The 25,873-nt window shown below is 36.3% G+C and overlaps 2 protein-coding genes across 2 annotated transcripts in view; one reads left to right on the top strand and one right to left on the bottom strand.

Annotated features, from left to right (window-relative positions):
* Positions 1 to 10,163, bottom strand: part of KCTD16 (potassium channel tetramerization domain containing 16) — a 316,361-nt gene extending 306,198 nt beyond the window's left edge. Inside the window, exons 1-2 of the mRNA XM_032158235.2 lie at positions 9,998 to 10,163; positions 6,233 to 6,398 (exon numbers count right to left, since the gene is read on the bottom strand). The gene's annotated coding sequence lies outside the window, so the exon portion shown is untranslated. The remainder of the gene's footprint in view (positions 1 to 6,232; positions 6,399 to 9,997) is intronic.
* A 207-nt stretch (positions 10,164 to 10,370) lies between these two features.
* On the top strand, positions 10,371 to 24,511 carry YIPF5 (Yip1 domain family member 5). Its single transcript, XM_032158234.2, has 6 exons — positions 10,371 to 10,495; positions 11,074 to 11,193; positions 15,430 to 15,602; positions 16,792 to 16,937; positions 18,643 to 18,824; positions 20,468 to 24,511. Exons 2-6 carry the CDS (start codon positions 11,084 to 11,086, stop codon positions 20,628 to 20,630), a joined length of 774 nt encoding a protein of 257 aa, XP_032014125.1. The 5' UTR covers positions 10,371 to 10,495; positions 11,074 to 11,083; the 3' UTR covers positions 20,631 to 24,511.
* Positions 24,512 to 25,873: the final 1,362 nt, after the last annotated feature.

Genomic DNA, 25,873 nt, shown 5'->3' with positions numbered 1-25,873 from the left:
ATGTTCTGTTTGAGAGCTCTAGCTGAGATCCCAACCTGAAGCCAGCATCAACAGTCACATATGTGAATGAGCTTTCAGATGAATTCAACATCCAGCTTTTGAGCTCCCCAGCTGAAGTTGTGTGGAACAGAGATGAGCTACCCCCAACAAGCCTGCCCAAATTTTGGATTTTCAGGAAATAAAATGTTATTGTTATGGTTTTAATCCACCAAGTTTTGAGATTTTTTTTAAATTTTTGTTCTTTTGTCTTTTTGGAGTTTTTTGTTTGTTTGTTTTTCTTTACAAGGCAACAGATAATTGAAATGAGGGATAGTTATATTGAGAAATATGGCAGAAGAATTTAAGGAAATGAACTACCAGGGGATTAAATGAGTGCTTCTGTGGAGTCCTATTGGCGTGGATCCACTCCCCTTTGCCCTGAACAAAATAAAAAGTTCTCAAAGTATGCTATCCCTCAGTGTCTAATCCCATGTGCACTAATGCTCAGGACTGTGGGTCTTAGAAACAGATGAATGTTTCTCATGTAGGAGCATCATTATCACTGAAAGCAAGGATAGTCATTGGCAGATCACTATACACATTTTCCCAAGCAGCAGATCTCCAAATTAGAATCTTTTCTTGGTTCAGACCTTCCAGTTCACAAAGAATGGTGATCCTGGCTTGTATGGAAGCACAGTAATGACCTCATCAAGCTAGAAGCATTGAGGAACAGGAGCATTTCTCCAGGCAGAGGACTGATGCCAGTGAACTTGCAAGCACCCGCAGGGAAAATGGGCGAGTAGAACTATGTCAAGCTTAAAAAAACACAGACAGACACAGAGTCTGTTTGTTGTATATTGTGACTGGAACATGGTAGGTTCTCAATAAATCTTTGTTAAACGAATGAATAAATACCACAAACAACATTATTTTATGTCCTAGAGTTGGGATACAAAAGTAAATATAACATAACCTCTCTTCTAATAGAGTTTCTGACATAATTAGATGGTTACAATCACTTATTTATCACCTAATCTTTGTCACGTACTAGCTGAAAGGCAAAGACAAGATACAATGGTGAATCTGATACTAGCCATATTAGTAAAATTGATCAAATCCCTTGTTCTGATAGTCTTCTATCTACCATGGTGGTGAAGGAAGGATCCCTGTTCCCAAATAGTACAAGATGGATGAGCTCATGATATACTCAACACTGGACAGATGAGACTGGCAGCAGTTTATTAATCACATACACTCACAGCCTGGGAGAGAGGAGCCTGCACACATGCAGGGATACATAGTGGTTACACTCAGGAGTAGAGTGAATTAGCAGGGCCTGTGGTGTACAGTATCTGGAGGATGAGTTACCTCCTGGTTCCCATGGGGGGAGGGGGATGTAATTTGCTTCTTTGAGTAATTTTACCAGCTCGTAAGAAGGCAAAACCACTTGGGTTGAGGCCTGAGTCGGGTAGCTGATAGGGGAACCTGCCTGGTGGGGAGCCTTTTCTGCTGGGTAGGGGACATATCTGGCAAGAGCAAGGGAACTCATGGCTAAACCTTTAGGACCCTGTGAGGGTCAGAAATGTCAAGTCAACACATGCAATTGTAGGTCTTACAATACATCCCTTCACTTCTCCTGGCCTCAGATCCTCATTTGTAAAGTCAAAGAGTGGGGAATGAATTCTCTCAAGGTTCCTGCCAGTTTTAATTCTCTTTAATTCTCAATATGTGTAGCCAGTTAAACGAGGGGTGTTTTGGTCATTTTCTGATGCACTTGCTGTCCTGATTGTTCTATGAAGATCGGTCTATTCTTGTTAACTTTAGAGCTATCTCAGTGAATTCAGGCCAATTTCCTAGGGGCCTCTCAAAATTTTAATATGAAGTTGAGACATTTAATTTCCAGGGAGTGGGAAGGGGAGTGTAGTGTGTTATAATATTTAGTACAGAAGTCAATTTTTAAATTAAAAGGAATAACTTTTAATTTGAGTCAAGAAAAGAAATGCTATTTATAAATCTAGAATCAAATGATATTTTAAATGATGTTAATCTTTCCAAAATAACATCTTAGCAAGAGTTAAGAAATGTTTATATTCTCTTCCAGAGAGGAAAATTCATTATCACAGACAGTAGGAGATTTATGATTTTCATTAAATTGTACAAAATTAGGACTGCAGAAGAATAATAAAAAACATCTTGACTGAAAATCAAAAGGAAAAAATGTGTTTGTCTTTGACTTCTAGATCTAAGTGTGCAGACTTTAATTAAAATCAGACATTTGATTTCACAAGTCTCTGTTTTAAAATAAAATAATCCTCATTTAAGGGAAAGAGTTAAGTATTATAATCAGTCTCAATAACAAAAAATCATATCTAAGTACATTAAAAGCATTATGATTATAATAAGTTTTTCTTCTATGGAAGAAAACTGAAAAATCAAAATGCCTACTTTTATAGTTCTACTTTATATTTTTAAAAATCATCACAAGTGAAAAAAATCAATAAAATAGGCTGGGCGCGGTGGCTCACGCCTGTAATCCCAGCACTTAGGGAGGCCGAGGTGGTCGGATCACGAGGTCAGGAGATCGAGACCATCCTGGCTAACACAGTGAAACCCTGTCTCTACTAAAAATACAAAAAATTGGCCGGGCGAGGTGGCGGGCCCCTGTAGTCCCAGCTACTCGGGAGGCTGAGGCAGGAGAATGGCGTGAACCCGGGAGGCGGAGCCTGCAGTGAGCCGAGATCGTGCCATTGCACTCCAGCCTGGGTGACAGCGAGACTCTGTCTCAAAAAAAAAAAAAAAAAAAAAAATCAATAAAATAACATTGTTTAAGAACTGGTACTGTAGACACTAAGAGTTTCCTTTAGCAGGCTTTTACTCATTTATAAACATAATGGCCTCTTACTTTGTTTCAGGAAGTCTGATGAAAAATATTCCAGCATGTGTCTTTCTACAAGCATGGGACTGACTTTAAACCCAATGTAAAAAGTTTACTTTGGGACAAGTGTTAAACTAGACATCCAAAATGATGCAGTTGAAGACTCCATTGCTGCAGATTTGATTCAAAAGGTTTGCCACTCTGCAATCGTGACAATAATTGACATTGACATGAATAGCTGATCAAAGTGAAAAAAAATCAGATTATTGTTCTTTTGAGCATGTGTGCAGCAAAAGACTTAGTCTATATTCGGGCAAAAGAACGCAGTAACATCATAAGGCTGGTATGAATTCAACTGTACATCCCCCAAAAGACATATTGAAGTCCTTACTCCCACGACATCAGAATGTGACCTTATTTGAAAATAAGATCGTTACAGAGATAATCAAGTTAAAATGAGGTCATTTGGGTAGGTGCTAAACCAACATGACTCGTGCTCTTAAAAAAGGGAAATCTGGACACAGAGACAGGCACACACAGAGAGAAGACTACGTGAAGACCATGTCAAGGTGAAGGCAGAGATTGGACTGATGCATCTACAAGCTAAGGAATGTCAAAGATTGCTTTCAAAGCACCAGAAGCTGCAAAAGAGGCATGGAGCAGATTCACCCTCACAGCCTTCAGAAGGAAAAAGCCTTGCCAAAATCTTGATTTCAGGTTTCTAACCTCCAGAACTCTAAGACAATAAATTTCATTTATGTAGGCCACCCAGTTTGTGGTACTTTGTTACAGCAGCCCTAGGAAACTAATCCAGTCTGAATTCTATTTTTTTCAAACCATCACTTTAGTCTTACCCCTTCCATTCCTCAACAGCAGTAAAATGTTCCTTCTAACCAATCATTTCTGCACAAATTACAATGATATATAGATACGACAGCATGACAGTTACTGTGGTTCAAGCATTAACCTTCTTTAAAATAACTCTAATTGAGAGGGTTGTGAGGAATTCTTCTTTTTTTAATCCTGGAAGAAAACCCAGAAAATACGCTTCTCGACATTGGTCCTGGCAAAGAGTTTTTGATTTAGGTCCCCAAAAGCAATTGCAACAACAACAACAACAACAAATTGACAAGTGGGATCTAATCAAGCTAAAGCGCTTCTGCACAGCAAAAGTAAAAAACCTACAAAATAAGAGAAACATTTACAAAGTATGCATCCAAAGTATGCATCTGGTTACAAAGATTTAGTAACCAGAATCTATAAGGAACTTAAATCAACAAGAAAAACAAATAACCACATTAAAAATGGGCAACAGATATGGTCATGAAGAATTCTAACAGAAAAATAGAAAAAGTATACTGCCTAGAGGAACCTAAACCATAATATATCACACTTGCAGTAATTTTCAAGCTGCTCTCTTGTTGAGTATAATAAAACCTGACCCATCTATGATTTTAAGAAACACTATATCTTTAAAAATTGTTATGGCTATTATTTCACTTGCCTGGGACACTACCATTTTCTTTCTTTGCAAATAAATACATTTTCCACAATATAAATCATCTTATGCTCTGTCTCCTGATAAATTCTGTGTTTTAGGGGAAGACAGGAGAGAAAGGGAAGGCAGAAAGATGGACACTTTTCATATATTTGAAATAAGACGAAACATGTCAAAAAAATCGAATATAAGAAGCACTGTTCACAATTTTCAAGTATAACGGCCCTAAATATAGGCGGTTCTTAAGACAATACTATGAGACTAAAATTTACAATGCAGACAAGCCAAATTTGAAAGATCTTGGACAGAGATAAAAAAGCATATTTTAATACACTCCACCATATCAAAAAGCAAATTATAATATAATACAGAATCTGCAGGGGAAACAACAGAGTGAATGTTTATAATTGATCTTAGAAGTAGTTAGCTTGTTCAAACCCAATCCTTATAGCTTTTAAAAAGTCAATTTTTCCTGAAGAAATCATATTGCTTCTGTAGCTACATAGATTCATCAATAATTATTGCAAATATTTATTGAATACTTAGTACTTAGACACTTATACTTGAATACATTATGTCATACAACCCTTCTAGCAATGAATAGTCCTGTCTTGCTTTTACAGATGAGAAAAGTGAGGCACAAAGAGTTTAAATAAATTACTGAAGCTCCATGGCAAGTAAGTAGTACAGAATGTAAATCCATGCAGTCTGGCTCCAGGGCCTCTACCCTTAACTACTATGCAATATCAATTAACGAACATGACTAATGTAACATAAACTTAAACATAAGGTTTAAATATTATTTGCCCAATGAGAAGATTGCAGAAAATATTTTTATCAACTTGAATATATATACATGTGGAGACACAGATGCAATTATCAAATGTCTAGTTGCTGCAATTTTAATTTATATGGATTTCAGTAATCACATTTTAGATAAATTAGTATATTAATCAGAATTATTGACTTTTCTACCTTCGCATTTCATAACACAATAACAATACAGCCTACTAGTTTAGCATAAGGACTCAGGAACAAGTTCAAAATGTCTAGTCTACTATTTTCTACCATAATAATGTTTAACAAATTACTTACTCTGTTCTCAATTTCCTCATGTGTCAAATGGGAGTTATATGGCACCTACTTCATTGGGTTGTTAGGAGGAGTAATTGAATTAAAAAGTGCAAAGTGCTTAAAGAAATGCTTGGCACACAAATTCTTGAAGTATAAATAGATGTTAGCTGTCATATTTTTCAAATGCTTCATTTTTACCTTTGGCATGAGTGGCTTTGCCATCATTAGAGCCCACTTCGAGTTCTCCCATGCTGTTTCTCATATTATCTCCCCTACTACCCAAGTTATTTGAAATATAGATTTCCAGTGCTTCAGTGCTTTCACTGAAATTCATATTTCAAGCCACAATAGCCATTCACCTGACATTAGAAAGGTTTATTTGTTACTTAAGAGGGTATTTTTGATCTCTACAATGAAAATACTCACAGTATTTACAATATTGCTTATATGTTATCTTTAAAAGACTTTTTTTTAACAACATGCAGCACTTGCAATACTAAAGTCAAGCTCCCAGAAATAGTTATAAAATTGGGGTTAAATTGCTTTGCCTTTTAAAAACCAGTTCTGTACAAAAGCATCCAATGCCATTATAGGCAAATCTGTCTTCCCAAAACTATTCATTGTTCAAAGTAAAATAATTGAAATAACAGAAGCAGAATTTGAATAACCTAGTACAGGAGACTTGATGAGGAAACTCTTTGGTAAGGGAAAAAAAGATAATTTGGAGGAAATATAATTGTCATATTTGGGAAAAGAGGTTACAAAGTTAATATATACGGAGAGTGAAAACAAACACTGGCACTTACACTGGTTTTTACCATTATTGTCAGGTTTCATTGTGGAACTTGACTGAAATACACAGAGCTGACAGATCTCCATTTCATGTGGTACTTGTGGATATAGCTGAAGGTAGGAGAAAACTGCCCATGTTCAAACCATAATTTTCTGGCACAATTTTCCATGACATATTAACTGAAAAACAGAAGGGAAAGAAAGCAACTCTAAAATATCATAGTTTCAGAGCCATACTAAGAAAATGGAGTTGTTTTGTGTGTGTTTGTGAAGTATGTAAAAGTTTTAGTGTGCATACTAGCATGACTGTCTAACTAAATGATATTACTCATCATTAGGATGTCCTTTCCCTTTTTGTTTTGGCGATGGATACATCAGGTCCCAGGGAAGGACTGTGCAGCTATTACAGGTCTAGCTCTTGTTGCCTCATCTCTTGACCTAGGTGAGGCTTTCTACCCCCATAAAGCCAGCTGGGTGACTTTAACAGAGGATGGCACATTTACCAAGTACTGCAGTTTCCTTTAATATAACTTTCTGGAGCCTATTCCAGAGTGAGGGAGCAATGCCAAAAAAAAAAAAAATCCAAAAAGAAATTCCTACATGACTAGCCATTAAATTAGTGGATGTTCTCAAAATCCCTAAGGTACATCGGCAGGATACCTTGGCTTATGTTTCAAAGTCAAATAAACAATATGCAAAACTTAATCAGGTAACTCAATTTTTTGCTTGGCTTCTCAATTGGAGCAGAAATTCAAGGGGGAAAATTTAAATAAATATGTCAATTGCTTTCAGAGACAGAAGTAGAATTTGAATAACATCTATATCTAATAATTCATTCCTAAACGGGCAAATTTTTTAACTTTTAAGTTCAGGGGTACAGGTGCAGGTTTGTTACATAGATAAACTTGTATCATGGGGGTTTGTTGTACAGATTATTTCATCACCCAGGTATTAAGCCTAGCACCTATTAGTTATTTTTCCCGATTCTCTCCCTCCTCCCTCCAACATGCCCCACTGTGGGTTGCTCCCCTCTATGTGTCCATGTGTTCTCATTATTTAGCTCCTACTTACAAGGAGAACATGTGGTATCTGGTTTTCTGTTCCTGCATTAGTTTGCTAAGGATAATGTCCTGCAGCTCTATCTATGTCCCTGCAAAGGATATTATCTCATTCTTTTTTTATGGCTGTATAATATTTCATGGTGTATATGTGCCACATTTTCTTTATCCAGTCTATGATGGATGGACATTTAAGTTGCTTCCAGGTCTTTGCTACTGTGAATAGTGCTGCAATGAACATACACGTGCATGCGTCTTTATGATAGATTGATTTATATCCTTTTGGGTGTATTCCCAGTAATGGGATTGCTGGGCTGAATGGTATTTCTGTCTTTAGGTCTTTGAGGAATTGCCACACTGCCCTCCATAATGGCTGAACTAATTTACACTCCCACCAACAGTGTATAAGCATTCCTTTTTCTCTACAACCTTGCCAGCATCTAAATTGGCAATTTTTAATGCTCATATTCTTGTAGCTCATTCAAATTTGAAAGGGATATCTTTTTTGATTCAGAAGAAATAGAAACATCAGAAAAAAACAAGAGACCAGAATTTTTTTAACTATAACATTAATTAAGTAGATAATGATGGATTATTGCATCTTGTTGATGACTTGAAACACAGCTTCATGGATAATGTAGCTTAAAGAAAGTACAATCACAAAGTTTATCAACTGAACTGGGATATTTTTGAGAGTAAAAGGGAACAATATTAATAATTATGCTTGGGGTAAGTAAAAATAGGCAGAAAATGGGACAATGGAATTGTCTCCAGCAAATCATAATATGTGGTCATTCTACCTAAAGTTGTGCAGATACCTAAACCAATAAATGCTAAAATGATTGATGAAAGGCGGTGAACACTTGAATGAGCAATTTCAGAAATTCAAAAATATAGTTAGATAGAAAGCACAAAAATCTAGTGTTCAGTGGCAAAATAGGGTAGCTATAGTTAACAATAATTTATTGTATAGTTCAAAATAACTAGGAGTAGATTTAGAATTTTCTCTACACTAAGTAATGACAAATGTTTGAGGTGACAGACATATCTCAGTTACCCAGATTTCATTATTACACATTGTATGCTTGTATCAAAATATCACATTTATCTCATAAATACGTACAACTATGATGTATCCATAAAAACAAAAAATAAATTCACCAATGGAGTAAAAACCTCAAAGGGCAGCTGCCTGTTGGTCTCTAAGGTACAATCCTAGGTTTTTTGGTTTGGTTGTTATATCCTTTTGTTGTTGCTATTTTTGTTTGGAGGGGAGTGCGTTTTTTGTTTGTTTTATTTTTACTTGTTTGTTTTATTGGGGTGGGGGTGTTGAGAGAAAAGTTTTAAGTGAAATTTTATCGTTCCTTTGGAAACTAGTCCCCAACAATGGTCTGGCTTCTTTTGTGAGGGCCTCAGGATTTTGATCCCGGAATATAATGCAATGGCTCATGATACATTTTATTACTATAAACCCTGAAGAAAGTTCTGCTCATTAGTTAATAGCACGTTATTTGGAGTCACAATATTCGGGATTCCACCACCTTGGGAAAGTGATTTAACACAGCAGCCAAAGCAATCTTTTTCAAAAGAAAAAAATCTAAACATCACTCATCAGTTCACAATCTTCATTTCTTTTAGAACCAACACACAAATCCCACAGGATATTTCCTGGCCCCTTCCTGTTATTCCAGCCTCAACTCCTGTGTGGCTCCCCTCACTTGCTGTTCCAGTCACTCAGGTTCCACTTAGAAGAGTGGTTCACAAATTCAGCTGATGTGGCCCCCACCCCCGCCCCAGAGACATTTAGATTTGGCAATGTCTGGAGAGATTTTTAGCTGTCACAACTTGGTGGTGGTGGTTGGCTGGGGAGAGTACTGGCATCTAATGACTAGGGATTAGGGATGCTGCTGCTAAGCATCCTGCACAGGGCAGCCCCCAATAAAGAATCATGCTGACCCAAAATGTTAATAATGCTTAAGTTCAGAGCTCGATTTTCATCTTTCCTCAGACCATGCTTCCCAGATCTTGCACACATTGTTCTCTTTGCCTAAAATATTCAGGCTATTTTCCCTTATCCTCCTTTACCCTTGCCCTTTCCTCTTTTTTTCTCGTCTTCTCTAACTCCTACTCGCCCTTTGATAACCCTCTTATAATGGCTTTACAGACACTTCTTCCCAGATGAATGTTACTCTTTCAAAGAATTATGGGGCACTAAAGAATATTAGTAGCGGGGGCCGGGCGCAGTGGCTCATGCTTGTAATCCCAGCACTTTGGGAGGCCGAGGCGGGCGGATCACTAGGTCAGGAGATCGAGACCACGGTGAATCCCCGTCTCTACTGAAAATACAAAAAAATTAGCTGGGCGTGGTGGCGGGCGCCTGTAGTCCCAGCTACTCGGAGAGGCTGAGGCAGAATAGCGTGAACCCAGGAGGCGGAGCTTGCAGTGAGCCGAGATCGCACCACTGCACTCCAGCCTGGGCGACAGAGCGAGACTCCGTCTCAAAAAAAAAAAAAGAATATTAGTAGCAATTTCACATGCATTTGTATGTGTTCGACTACCTCTCTCCACCACCAACTCCAGGTGGGTAGATGTCATCTAGCTTATATTTACCACAGTACCCCCAGCAGCTAGCACAGAATGAATAAACACTTAACAGCTTCACTTACAAAAGGGAAATAGGGTAACCATCTCATTAGGTTGTAAAGATTAAATAATACATACAAACTCTTTAGCACAGTGCTTGAACCACAATAAATGCAGACACCGAGGCATTGTAGGCATTGTAGGCATTGTAGTTTGTGGAAAGGAGAGGGGGCTCCGTCTGTCTCATTTTAGCGCCACCCAGCCTTCCTCCATCACCTCGGTCTGAGAAACTCCTCCTCCCAAGTAAGCCGCAATTGCTGCGCCTGCGCTTTCCTGGTTCCACCGCTAACCAGGCTGCCGGAAGCACTTTCCTCTTTCCCACTGGCCCGCCGCAGGTGGGGTAGATACTGCGCATGCTCCATACTCGTGTCTCCGCCTCCCGCCCACCGGTGCCCAACCAAAGAGGAGAGCGCAAAATCTGCTAAGACGCCTGCGCGAGCGGGCATGCCCCGGAAGCAGTTGTTTGGCCCTGTGACACGTAGCAACGGGGCTGGTTCAGGGTCTGAAACACAGTTTGGGGGTTGTTTGGGACTACTGAAGCTACTGCCTTTGCCGCCAGCGCAGCCTCAGAGTTTGGTGAGTGACCCAGGCCCGTAGCACACTGTTCAACTTCTCTCCACACCTGTGGAAACGGGCTTGTTGCCGTCTTTCGGCGCCGCGCCCTGGTCCTTTCGCTCAGACCGTCGCTCCCATTCAAGCCCTTGCCCTGACTCGGGCCCCTGCACCTCAGGCGCGACCTTCCAAGATTCTGCACTTTCCTGGCAGGCCACAGGCCTTATTTTGCCAGGAAGCAGTCGCGTTGTCAGCTGTAAAGCCCTGTCTTAAGGTGAAAAATCATCTTTGTTGTTATTGATATTTTAGACGCCTATGGAACCACAACTCCCACGACCTCGCCTCTAATGGAAGGCATATCAGCTCCTTAAGGTGGAGTTGTCTTACTGGGCCGCAACTTAAAGAATAGACATTTTCTTTCTCTCTCTCCGCTACCGCCCTTCAAATGCTGCGTTCTTTCCGCCCCCCCCCGCCCCTCCCCCACCCTCCGAATTACTGAAATAATATTTGTTGTGTTCTGTATTTGCTTAAGCAGACTGCCAGGAACGAATTCAGTAGAACCTTGGGCATAAGCAGTGTTTGCCATTTCTCTTTTATTACAGATTATTTGCAATGTCAGGCTTTGAAAACTTAAACACGGATTTCTACCAGACAAGTTACAGCATCGATGATCAGTCACAGCAGTCCTATGATTATGGAGGAAGTGGAGGACCCTATAGCAAGTAACTTTTCATCTTTGGCTATTGATTTAGTCTACATTGCAGTGAAAACACATATTTAGAATATTTGGTTCTTCCTAAAACAATGTGTGAACATGTCCTTTATCAGGAGTATGATCTTTCATGCATAATCTTCCTCTAGAGAGATATGTGACACTGGCTTGGGTTTGAAGGTATTGCTCTATTTAGAGTTGAGTATCTTCTGCAAAATCTTCAGGTGTATCATGAATGGAAAAGTAGCTTGTTTGAAGAACTGTTTTCTAGTAACAGTATTTCTGTATTTAAATGATGATGGGAGCTTCAGGTACCTAGGAGATATTCTGTTAGTTCATGGGACCAGTGAAAAATTAAAATATTTTGTTAGTAGTTAAATCAGTACAACTCTGAGACTTTTATCAGTGCTAATTGAAAGTGCTTAGTGACATTATTTAATGATGTAAGCTCCCTCTTACGAATCATCAGGTGATTTTCATACAGCAGTTGATAATCATTTTTATTACTCCTCGTTACTCCTCTTTCTGAAACCCTTATGGTCAGTACCACACGTTATAAGTTTCATACTGAGGAGGTTGACTCAAAGCCGTTATCCTCTGAACATTTTTTTTTAGATGATCTTTTTATAGTACCTGGTGTTTGTGACAAAAATACATTAACTGAAGGCCTTCTAGCAATCTCACCTAGGACATCATCTCCTTAGTTTCTTAGGACCCTAGAGATAATCTTATCAGCTTCCTGTCAAATAAAGGAGCTTCCTAAACTAAGATTGCTTAAGCTTTTTTAGATGGTTCTGGATCCCTTTGAGAATCTTATTACAACTGGGCCTCTTTCCCATAAATACGTGGATTCACTCAAACGCCCAAATAAATGTGCATATATAACTTCAGACAATTCGTGTGTTAGGTGATGTTCATCCATGGATCCCGAATTTAAAACCTCATAAAGACTGTTCCACGATGAGGGCAGGGGAAGGTTATGTATCTGTCAGTTTGTGAGAAACATGCAATACAAGAATGTGTTTGGATTAGAGTGCCCAAGAATTTAAGAAACAAAATTCAAATTCAGTGTGGCTCTATAATAGAGTCTGTCTTGGTTAGGCTGTCCTTTCTAAAACCTATAGTCTCTTTGAGTCTGCTTAATTTGGTATATTCTAAGGCTTTGTTTTCCCCTCTAAAACTTAACACATTTGAACAATGGGAGTGAGCATGTCAAAATACCCCCTGTGATTCATTTCTCTTTTCTGTTACTTAATTACATACCAATTAGGATTTATCTCTTTTGAGAAATTAATGGGCAGAGTTGGAAAATTTGTATTGAGATATTTCCATTCATGTATTTACCTAAATATGTATTTTTGGTGATTGCTCTGTGTATAGGAGAGCCAGAGTCCATCTAATAAATCCTTGCCTAAAGCAGCAACAGGGCTTCAGAGAACCTGTCTCTGTATGCAGGCCTGTTTTTATCCGAATGGTTTTTATGATTAGAACTCAACAGAGCTATTCCACTTAGATTGCAGCCTATGAGATTTATCTGCCTCTGCATTTCTTTTCTGTCCTGTCCACGTTTGCATCACTTAAAAGGTGTGACTTATAGTCTCATTCCATTTAACAGTCATTTCAGTTCTCCACACAGCAATTTAGATATTCTAAACAACTTGTTGCTGATTAGCACTTGTTGCTTACTATTCTCACAGTTTCATTCCAACCAAATCATGTACCAGTAAGCATTGCTTCAGTACTAGTGATGAAGTTTTATTCTGGGTGATTATATAACCATTTTTGCTATAAACTTAGGTTTATAGATGATGCCTGGGAAAACAAGCCTAATGTATTAACAGTAATAAATTTGAGTTTCTGAGATTTTTTAAAAACTGGACTCTGCTGTGTGTACCTTCAAGTAGATCTGCAATCTAATGACATTTTAAATGTCCATCTCAGTTAACCAAATAATATTTTGTTTGATTTGCTAATTTGGTAACAAAGATCCACTAATAACTTTTAGCTCTCCATTGGTGAAAATCTAGGTGCAAATAGCATATTACTTGCATTGTCTTTACGTTTTTAACTTGACTTGTTATTAGTACACAGTTCTGCATTTGCCATAATGAAGTCAGCTTTAACATTTTTGGTTTTCTCTATAGGTGTTTCACAAGTATCATTCATACATCCATTCACCAAAAAAAAAAACAAAAAAGTGTAAAAGCCCCTTTGATCATAATCTGTTGAGTTATATGAACTGAAAATTGGACAGGTTCCACATTGTATTCTAGATATGCTTATGAAATATATCATAATACCAAGTCACATTTTTTAAATTATGAAAGCTGTTATTTTTTTTCTTCAACTTAACCTGGTAGTATCTTTATGGAATATCTGAAGATTTCCATGAACTTAGGTAACCAACCCAATATGTTAAGAGGCTTCGTCTTTGTTATTGGTACAGAGTACTTATGAGAGTATTGATTTAGTATCTGCTGCTTTTCCTGCCATGAAAGTATGTTGTTTTAGCCTATAAAGATCATGTCTGCCATACCATGTTTTAGTTTAAAACCAGCAGGAACAAGTCAGAAATTTTCCTGAATAGGTCCTGCCAGAAAAGGAAAATAGTAAAATTCTATGATAATGTTATGTTCACCTTTCCTCTTGAAGATGGAATGATGGTGCCACCTTTGAAATAATCAACTGCTTGCAGTACTTTTCTTCCTTACATGAAATTTATGGGTTTATATCAGCAGCTCTCAAAATTTAGGATGTAGACTACAGAGGGTCCTTGAGACTCTTCTGAAATTCTTTAAGGTCAAAGTTATTTTCATAACAATAGTAAGATATCATATACCTTTTTAGGTATGTTAACATTTGCAGTGCTGTTGCAAAAGTATTGATTGGTAAAACTGTTGGTAGCTGAGTATGAATCAAGGTAGTGGCATCAAGTTGTTCTAGTAGTCATCGTATTCTTCACTCTATAGACTTGTTAGAGAGTTGGCAGGCAGTCAATTTCATTTAAGGATTCTCTTGAGGAAGCAGTAAGAATTATCTTTTATTAAATCCTGACCCTTTAGTACACATATTTCTTTAATATTCTTTGTGACGAAATTTAGTGTTTACTACATACTGAAGTACAATTACTGTCTCTATGAAAAGCACCTGTGCAAGCTGAACTGGCTGTTATTTCATGAAGACCATTTTTATTTGAAAGAACAACTGATAAACTATGGTTATTCAGACTTGAGCGTTTGGCAGATATTTTCTCAAAAATGAATAAAGAGAGCCTCACCCCAAGGAAAACAACTGACATTATGACTATAAGAATTTAAATGGGAATTAGACTAAAGGTTTTCTAAGGCTTCTCAACTCTCATTTTTTAGAATATCTTTTAAAATAATTATTTTACATCTGTGTTTCTTAGTATATCATTAGATTAGTCCCATCAATAAGTTGGATTTTTTCAAAGCATGATGGAACAGATATTTAAAGATGTGGCTTCAGTATCCTCCTCTTCCCTCTTGCCATTGTCACTAAAATAGCTGTGATAAGCCTTTCCCTCTAGATGCAGGGTTTGCTATAGCACATATCAAATGAGACAATAAGTGTATAACTACTTTGAAAAATAGTACTTTGAAAAAGTACTATTCAAATGCAAAGTGTACTAAAAATCTTTTGTTATATTCAGCAAGTGCTCACAAAGCAAAAGCTTGATTTGTTCACTCTGTTTTTAAATTGATGGTTTTTCTTAAAGAGATTTGTCCACTTGCCAAAAGTAACATACTATGAAGAGTAAAGAAGAGTGATAATTCAATGGCTATCCAAATTACAGTGAAAAATTATATAACATGTATTACAAAGTCTGACATCCTAAGGTTTCATTCAGTCTTAGCCATAGATTTTATTTCATAGTGTATCTTCATATCGTATATATCCACTAAGGGAGAAAAATAGACACAATTTTTACATTTTTATTTGTTGACCTCCTAACCTTTAACAGTTTGTAAAATGCTTAGTGCTATGTAAGTGAATATTGGTATCATTAAGAAGATTTTCTATAAAAATTATGATTTTTTTTATTGTAGATAATCAGCTTGATCTTAGTAATCATTTCAACCACGACTTATAAAAATTGGCAAAGTTTGTATCTTAGGAATTTCACAATTAAGGTTCTTTAGCTGTCACATGAAAATTAGGAATTGAAGGGATATTAACTGTACAGAGTTGAAATACCTCTGAAAAATTTAACTTTCATTTATAGACAGTATGCTGGCTATGACTATTCGCAGCAAGGCCGATTTGTCCCTCCAGACATGATGCAGCCACAACAGCCATACACCGGGCAGATTTACCAGCCAACTCAGACATATACTCCAGCTTCACCTCAGCCTTTCTATGGAAACAACTTTGAGGATGAGCCACCTTTATTAGAAGGTAAGATTTGTTGCAACACTTGATAGTACTCAGTAGTATTCAGCTGGTTAGTGAAAATTAATCTTAATTTGGAGAAATTGTCTTTTCCTTTAAAAAAATAATCTTGTAGAAAAAAGTTTTCTGCTAAACAACTCATTTTAAACAGAGTATATGTGAAACCACATTGGGCCAGAGGGGAACAGATTTTTAATAGATCTTTTAATAGTGATAATAAAGTATGTTACTGTGTCAGCATCGACTTTTACTTTAGTTTATTGACTAAATTCTACTAGTGGAAAAAGTGAGAAGAAAAAGCGTGGTATCCATTATTCTGTGTGGAAATAAACTGGCAGAACTAGTGACATCACTAAAAAAATGGTGATTTTGAAATTGTATTCCAAAACCTAGGAAGTGGTAGTTCTGAACATTTTTTTTTTTTGAACTAGATACTCTTTGAAAATCTAATGAAAGGTATGAACACTCTCCTCAGAAGAAATGCACACATATGCATAGAGACGTAGTTTTGTATACAGTTAAATGGGCCCCCAGGTATTCCTGAAGCCCCAGGTAAAGAACCCCTTACTGTTAACCCTTTTTGTATATTATTTGCTATGCAGTCATACCTAAGGGATGTAATAAGTGTCTGTTTCATCAGATCCATACCCTTTTCCAACACCAATCCAGAAATGACATATTTGTGGGATGAGCACCACATTGAAGACTGGCATAGAGAACTCACTAAAATAATATCATCCAGGCCAGGCACAATGTCTCAATGCCTATAATCCCAGTACTTTGTGGCGCTGAGGCTGGAGGATCTCTTGAGACCAGGAGTCCAGCCTGAGCAACACAGCAAGACCCTGGCTCTACAAAAAAAAAAAAAAAAAGAAAGAAAGAAAGAAAAGAAAAAAATTAGCTCTGTGTTGTGGCGCACACCTGTGGTCCCAGCTACTCAAGAGGCTGAGGCAGGAACATCACTTGAGTTCAGGAGTTTGAGGCTATAGTGAGCTATGATCATGCCACTGCACTGCAGCCTGGGTGACAGAGACAGACCCTATCACACTAACGATAATAATAATAATATCATCCAATATTGCTAGATCCTTTTTTGATGCTATCTATGTCATTTTGTCTCGTTTCAACATAGATTTTGATCAATTAAAAATACATCACAAATCCTAATTAACTTTTAAATTTTCTTTCTCTTTAGAGTTAGGTATCAATTTTGACCACATCTGGCAAAAAACACTAACAGTATTACATCCGTTAAAAGTAGCAGATGGCAGCATCATGAATGAAACGGATTTGGCAGGTCCAATGGTTTTTTGCCTTGCTTTTGGAGCCACATTGCTACTGGTAAGATTTTCATTTCAACCTTCAGGGTGCAGTTAAAGAACAGCCTTTAAATTTTAAATGTTCTACCAAAAGCCATTTTGAAACTCCGCTTTATACCTCAAGTCTTGGATGTGTTTGGAATAGTACTGAGTTGCTTGTATTTATACCTATTCATTAGTTCTCCATCTATAGTAAGTGTAGCATGTTTTAAAAATCATTTCTTGTTCTAAGAAATGATTCAATTATTAGGGGGAAAAAAACAAACAAAAAAAAAAATAGTAAACAACAGGTATAGCTTCAGTCCCTCATTAGAATTCTGTCTTTTCAGAGGTTACTTACAGTTTTTACACTATTGCTTTTTTTATTTAATGACAGCATTTTTTTAAAAATCTCTAAACCTTGGTTAATGTTTTGTTCTAGTCATACTGATGATTACTTTTCTATATAATTATTTTCCCAATTTGTCACCTTCCCAAGAATGTTAAGGCATATTGAAAACAGAAAAGTTTTAAAGATAATTGTTAATATTTATTTTGTCTTATGTCTCTGAATTATAAGAGATAACTGTTGTATAGAAGATGGGATTTTTAGTCATAAGAGCTGGGCTTGAACTGAGTGCTCCTGATCTGCCCTTGGCCACATCATTTAATCTTTCAGTTTCCTCTCATAGAAAATAATCCTATCCTGCTTACCTAGCAAGATTATTTTGAAGATGAAACACGACAGGTTATGTGAGAACACATTGAAAAGTTAAAAACACTGTACAAGTGTGAGTTTTTATTACTACATGAATTCATCAATGAACTCAGCAGAGCTTTTTCAAACTTCTGCATTTTTAATCAAGTATTTACAAATAATCTAATAAAAGTCCCAATAATTTTTTTTCTTAACATAATCTGTAGAGGCATTCTCCTAATTTAGTTTTTATGTGACAAAAATTGGATAAATCAATAACTTTTTAAAGGCTTTTCTGTAAACTGGTTTTAGTGATAGTGTGACCTGAATACAAAGTTTGTTCACAAAGTTGACTAACAGGATAATTCCAATTTAGCTAATCTTTGCAGTGCTTAAACTGTTTATTGTTGTCTTTTCTTAATCAAAGGCATGTATAAATCAGCCAATAATTTGGAAAAATAAAAAAATATCTTCCGTTATATTCCTTTTGCCATTTCTTCTGTTCCCCATAGAACCCTGGCTTCCTATTTATCTTGGCTTCCTTTCCCCTTCCTCCTCTAACACCTGTATAAAGTGAATCATAAGATTTCTTCTTAGAAAGATTATGACTACCTCCACCAATGAGAATTAATGCTTTGGGGCATTTTTGGTGGAATTAGGTACTTTCAACTGATATAACTATTATCTAGACATTTTGAATGGCTTTACATCTTGTCTCTAGTTTATTTGCCTAAAATCATCCAGAGTTCTTTTTAGAAATCTTACTATTTTGGGTGATTCTGCTATGCTTTTGTCTCTTTATTTGTTCACTTCTATGCCAAGCCTACACACCAACTGGAAAATGGAGAACCAAATATCTGTGTACTTTAAAGTTACAAAGATTGTAACAAGCCAGTGTGCTCAGTCTTTTACTTCTCTACATAAAGAATAGATAGATTAGTAGATTTTGATGCTCATGAATTATTTGCTACATGTACTGATTCAGGTGAAATAAGGCCAGAAATAACTTATTTTTTGCCCTTTAACCTGTAATAATCTTCTTTACCCTTAGGCTGGCAAAATCCAGTTTGGCTATGTATACGGGATCAGTGCAATTGGATGTCTAGGAATGTTTTGTTTATTAAACTTAATGAGTATGACAGGTGTTTCATTTGGTTGTGTGGCAAGTGTCCTTGGATATTGTCTTCTGCCCATGATCCTACTTTCCAGCTTTGCAGTGATATTTTCTTTGCAGTAAGTACTGTTCTTTTTTTGGGGGGGTTGATTGACCAATTCTATGTAGTAGGATTCACCTCATCTTCAGTTTGAGATAAATCACTGATTCAGCAAACATATCAGATAGTGCCTCTTGTAGTAGGGACAGTGCCAAATGGTTTTGGATTAAAAACAGTGGTAATGAGAATAAATTTAAAAACCTTTATACCATCTCTTATTTTACCCATGATCAAGAATTTCACTAGTTTTGTGTTTACTGACCATTGTCGTAGTGGTAACAAATTGAACAGGGTGATTGTTAAATATTACCTGAAAAAGGTCAAGTCATTAGTGTTCAAATTATGCTTACCCTCTTTGATATTTTCTAGATCCCACCTAATTTCTTGAAACCATTGGACATATGCCAAATGTACGAATAATAAATACATACTCTCCATTGGGCAGCTTTTTAACTGGAAATGAAATGTATTCTTTATATGATAAGAGGCTGTTATCAGCCTTGGTGTTTCTCAGATAAATGTTCTTGTAAGCAGCTTTAAATATGTGTAATTTTTAAATGATATTTTAGGTTAGGTTAAAAGGATAGGTATGGCCAGGCACGGTTGCTCACGCCTGTAATCCCAGCACTATGGGAGGCCGAGGCGGGCAGATCACCTGACGTCAGGAGCCTGACCAACATGAAGAAACCCCGTGTCTACTAAAAATACAAAATTAGCTGAGCGTGGTAGCACATGCCTGTGTAATCCCAGCTACTCGGGAGGCTGAGGCAGGAGAATCACTTGAACCCGGGAGGCAGAAGTTGCAGTGAGCCAAGATCGCCCTGTTGCGTACTTCAGCCTGGGCAACAAAAGCGAAACTCTGTCTCAAAAAAAAAAAAAGGGAAAAGTATACATTACCTATACATTACCGCCAATAAGGTTCCTCCCTGTGGCCAGTGTGCAGATTGTCTCAATATAAAATCTTCATGTGACTAGTGTTAGACGTTACCAGTGGTCAGGCTTTGTTACACTTTGAAAGCTAAAGTGGAGGTTTGAGAGGAGAAGAGACAAATATGTCAGTTATTTGTCTGGTACAAGAAATTTGGCAAGATGATGCTTTACACTATTTCTGCTTTGAATAGAAATATTTCATATTTTCAGTGTAGAAATCACTCTTATTAAGAATTTATATATTCATATTTGAATTTTACCAAAGTTATTTTCTACTAAAACCCTTTTTTCAACTAGGAACAATTTTGCCTCCAAGGGGACATTTGACAGTGTCTGATGGGGGGCAAGGGTGCTACTTACATCTTATGTATAGAGGCCAGGGATGCTGCTGAACATTCTGACGGTGCACAGGACAGCCCCCACAAGAGAGATACATCCAGCCCAAATGTCAGTAGTGCCAAGAATGAGAGACCTTATATTTTTAAAAAGTAAAACATAGTTCTAAAAAAGCTGTTTATCACATTTGAAATGATTCACGATCATTGAATTTACTGTGAGGTTCAGGTACATTTTAGCATTTGAAAAAAAAATCCTGATTATTTTTGCATATGTCTACTTGCAGATTTAAAATGTAAATTTAAAATGCTTTAGAATAGGTTACTGTAGTATTCTTACATAACTAATCTCATCTGCTTTTTTTTCTCCTCCCCCCTTTTTCCTTGTTGGTTACAGAGGAATGGTAGGAATCATTCTTACTGCTGGGATTATTGGATGGTGTAGTTTTTCTGCTTCCAAAATATTTATTTCTGCGTTAGCCATGGAAGGACAGCAACTTTTAGTAGCATATCCTTGCGCTTTGTTATATGGAGTCTTTGCCCTGATTTCTGTCTTTTGAAAATTTATCTGGGATGTGGACATCAGTGGGCCAGAGGTACAAAAAGGACCTTGAACTCTTAAATTGGACCAGCGAACTGCTGCAGCGCAACTCTCATGCAGATTTACATTTGACTGTTGGAGCAATGAAAGTAAACGTGTATCTCTTGTTCATTTTTATAGAACTTTTGAATACTATATTGGATTTACCTGCAGTGTGACTAGCTTTAAATGTTTGTGTTTATACAAATAAGAAATGCTGTTTCTTTCCGGTTCCTGCAGCCATTGAAAAACCTTTTTCCTGCAAATTATAATGTTTTTGATAGATTTTTATCAACTGTGGGAAACCAAACACAAAGCTGATAACCTTTCTTAAAAACAACCCAGTCACAGTAAAGAAGAGACAAGACGGCCGGGCGCGGTGGCTCACGCCTGTAATCCAAGCACTTTGGGAGGCCGAGGTGGGCGGATCATGAGGTCAGGAGATCGAGACCATCCTGGTTAACACAGTGAAACCCCGTCTCTACTAAAAGTACAAAAAATTGGCTGGGCGTGGTGGTGGGCACCTGTAGTCCCAGCTACTCAGGAGGCTGAGGCAGGAGAATGGTGTGAACCCGGGAGGCGGAGCTTGCAGTGAGCCGAGATCACGCCATTCCACTCCATCCAGCCTGGGTGACAGAGCGAGACTCCATCTCAAAAAAAAAAAAAAAAAAAGGAGACACAAGACTTACTGCAAAAATGGTTTTCCAAGGATTTAGGAAAGAAAAATTGCCTTATATTCTCAAGTCAGGTACACTCAAAGCAAAAAAGTGATCCAAATGTAGAGTATGAGTTTGCACTCCAAAAATTTGACATCACTGTAAATTATCTCATGGAATTTTTGCTAAAATTCAGAGATACAGGAAGTTCACAATCTACCTTACTGTAGACATGAAATGCGAACACTTACTTAGATATTAATGTAAACTCAACCTTAGGGACCTGGAATGGTCGCATTAATGCTATAATTGTTGGATCTCCACATTTCCCAAAAATAAAAAAAAAAAATCACTAACCTTTTTTAAGGAAAATATTTAAAGTTTTACAAAATTCAGTATTGCAGTTATCAACGTAAAGTACATTTGAATGCTTGTTAATTAAAACCTTCCTAATTAATTTTAACTGTGTTATTGAGTTTACTTTTACTAAACTACTATTCCCTTTCTCTCTTTTTTAACTAGGCTCTGATTTTGACCCCTAATTTAAGCTTTAAGAATAGAAATCAGCTAATACAGAATCAGACAAGAAGGAGATTAAATGAGAAGCAGTTTGAGTTACATTGTTTTATTGTATTAAATGTATTTGATTTATATTGCCATGTTCTCTTGCCAGAGAGAATCTGTAGGAAAATACTGTATCTTTTATACTGATCATTGGCTTTTTCTAGAAGAACTGCCTCTGATTCTGGACAAAGCTCAGTTATAGTTATGAGAAAGATATGGTACAGGGAGGAAAATGCTGCTTTTTTTTTTTTTTTTAAAGAAATTTTCAGACTAAATAAAAAGAAATGCCAAACTGATGTATCAATGGTTCTTTTTTGGAAAAAGTTTTAAGCATAAAAAGAGGTTGAGAGAAATAACATATTTATTGATTCACATAAATATGTTTTTCTTCATTAATCATCTGGAGAAACCAACTTGTCATTAATTTGTTTTGGGCTAGGTTTTCAAACTTACCAAATTGCTTTAGAAAAGCAATTTGGAAAGCAGTTTGATAGGCTTTCCAACTTAACCAAATTTTTTATTGTAATTCTTGGATAGTATTTTTGTCTTTTTCAATTCATTTGTCTTTTTCAATATAGTTTTTGTTAAGGCAAATGTCTTCCCTTAATATCCAAATATTGCTAATAAACGGTAGAAGATGCTTTGGAAATTAAAATTATCTTGCTGTTGGTTAGACTTAACACTTAATCTTCAGCCAAATATTACCTATGGATCAAATTATTTTCTTTTTTGTTGTTTACCCTATCCCCAACATTTTTAGTTTAAATTATTGTAGAGATTTTTTTTTTGTGGTGGTTTTTTATTTTTGCTCCAAAATAATAAGATGCAAAGCTATTTTATGCTTAACTGTTGCTCTGTCAAAACAGCTATGCAGTGGAGTTGCATTTGGTGTTCTAGAGTTTGATTACATGCAGAGTCGTATATAGCCAAAACTTCTCTTATCAAACTCTGTTATGTAGGCATATTTATATATACATTAAAGACTGTTGTACTGTGTCTCAAAAAGTACTATGTGGCTTTTTTTTTGTCTATCATTGGAATAGATTTCTGTTTCTTCAGTTAAGTACCAGGTAGATTACCTTCCTTGCTTTAGGCCCATCTTATACTAAAAGCATACAGGTATCTTTAAACACTAGAGACACTCACCATAGCTAAAAGCTCATCCAGTGATTGTCATTGAATAACTGAAACTCATTGCGGGGGTGACAGACTGAAACATGCCTGATTTCCAAATACTGTACTTGTGAGTGGAGTGGCAAGTTGACTTACACTAGTGTGTTACTCATGCATGTATACATGCCAAGATCATGTAGTTGACTTTACATATGGAGTAAATGTATATTTTGTGGCATTGCTATAATACTGTGTTTACCAATGGGTATTTTCAAGAGCTGTATAACTAGGCTTATGGAAATAGACATTCTTTTTCCAGATATAGTTATGCAGATAATGCAAAGTTCTAGAAATCTTAAGATACTATCCTTGGATAGTGGCCACCTAATCAAAGAGTTTTTTTAAATATATCTAATGACATGATTTGGGATAGAATTTAGCATTGTACATTTGGTATTTTGCAAATTTGTATTTTTAACCTTAATAGGCATTACTAAACTCAAACATGCTCCAAAGCTAAGTCAGCTGTCTCTAAAGTTAAAATGCAGTTATGCTTGCAGTAGTTACTACCTACAGAAAAAGGGAGCCTTTCTGATGTGAACTATACACTAGTTTTCTTTCACATAAATGGAAGAATTTTAAACTTTGGGTGAAGGGAAATTGTACAAGTTAAAATACTATTCTATAGAGATATTCTATAGAGATGCTCTATATCATGAAGAGTTATGGGAAATCAAGGCTACATTTTCCATGCTGTTATGTAAAGCAGATCTGATGTGGTTGCTCAGACAAGTTGTTTCTCTTCCTTTGTGGGAAGAAAACAAAAGAAAAAGAAAAAATATGTATATAGCAAGTATTTAGCCTTTCATAAAGTAGTATGGAAAGTTTTCAAAACAATATAGCAACTATCATGGTACAGATTGTACAATGAAGCATACTTACCAAAGACTAGCACTGGGCCTTCCTTCAAAATACTACCTAGAGCAAGCCTCCTACCCAAACAATTCCTCATGTTAAAGCTGCCCTCACATGCTATCCACTGACTCATTTTGTGACATGTCAAATTTCAACTGTTATTTAGTAGCAAAAACACACTGCAGATGAGTTAATGAGAGTGTCTCTTTTTTTCTTTTTAGAGTGTATTTAGGATTTAGTGGAAGCAGTGTGCCAGTAACAAGGTATCAAGGTTTGTTGGAAACGCCTTAAGGAAGAATTGGTTCATGTGCTTTAATGAATACATAAGAATCCTCTGTCATTAGCCTGCCAAGCATACAGTGTTTGTTTTTATACAGTCTAAATAAAACCTAGCCTCACCACTCTCTACAATCTAGGCTATTGTTACTTTGCACCCCTAACGAAGAAAGAATTAACTTTTTAAAAAATTAACTCTGCTTCTCCATCCAAATTATTGAAGTTTGAATTGTAGTACATTACTAACACTTGAATTTCAGTAAGTTAATTTGTTCATTAATAATTAAATATCCATTTTGTAACTAGGCAATAGGTAAAATGAAAAATTAAATATTTAAATTGTCAATTTCTGTGGATTGGTAGAGTACTTAGTCAAACTTGTGTTATTATTAACAAATATGTATCTTAGGATGGTGACCATCAAAACCAAAGAATGCAGTTTGATAGTATGCAGTTCTGATTTTGCATCACAGGTGGAAATATTTCTGCTGCCCTTGAGCACAAAGTTCCTACTCTGGTTAATGAAGAACATTATCTGCTGATGGAGCACAATGTCCTGTGTTTGTGTAAATAAATTAAAATGATTACATACTCAAATGAGGACTAATTAAATAGAGAGCTGTTCTAATTTAAAAGCACAAATACTTTCTTGAGCACATTAGGTTCTAAAAATTGGATATTACGTTTTTTGTGAGCTTAACTAATTAGGCTTACCTTGCATGTATGAATTTGGTTTATTTCTGCAACTAGCACTAAATCTGCTGATTGCTTGCAGAGTGATTAATTATGCATTAAGGTGTTTTCAGTAGCTTATCAGCACTTGTGGCACACACAAATGAATAAAGAAAAAAATGAGAAAACGAAGTACTCAGCAGAAACATTTAACATGCTTGTAAATTACACTTTTAATCTAGTTGGATGACTTTTATTTTCCTACAAACAGAAAAAATATAGTTATTTTATATTTTCCTAGTTAGAATATAATGCAAAGGAGTGTGTAAAATTTAATGACACGTTTGCTTTCAGTTATCAGTTTCATGGTCTGATAATATTGGAGAACTTGGTAGAGTCTTTAGGCAATGAATGGCACTAAAAGCCCTTTTGTTTTCTGTGTTTTAATTTTTAATTTTCTAAATGTATAATCTTTATTTCTTTTTCTAGGTACACTGTCATCATGATAATACCTTCATATAGCAATAAAAAGCAGATTATTGATAAGCTATTTCAAAATGGATGACCCTCAAAAATGTGCCAAGTAAAAAAAAAAAAGCCGAATACAAAAGGCCTCATATCATATTATTCCATTTGTATGAATATCTAGAAAAGGCCAATCTATAAAGACAAAGCAGATAAGTAGTTGCCAGGAGGTGGTAGTGGAGACTGATGGCAAATGAGGCAGGAGGGAACTTTTTGAGTGGTGATGGCTGCACAACTGTATGTTTACTAACTAAATTTAAGTTTATACTAAAATAGGTGTATTTTGTGGTATGCAAATTATATGTTAATAAACTTTTTAAAAAACATGGAAAGGGGAATGGGAGGCAGAGCAACCACCACATCTATGTTTCTTGAGTTCAAGAGAAGGGTTTTAGCATAGATTTTAATAAAGACAAAAATATATATATAGTACCTTTTCCCAGAAGACTATTAATACTAAACAAGTGAAATTGCCCCTCTATCCCCAAATTTCATTCCTCAC

This window comes from Hylobates moloch, unplaced genomic scaffold (assembly GCF_009828535.3).
Source record: "Hylobates moloch isolate HMO894 unplaced genomic scaffold, HMol_V3 SCAFFOLD_6, whole genome shotgun sequence".
Classification (NCBI taxonomy): Eukaryota; Metazoa; Chordata; class Mammalia; order Primates; family Hylobatidae; genus Hylobates; species Hylobates moloch.
This window is presented reverse-complemented; position numbering and strand designations above follow the sequence as displayed.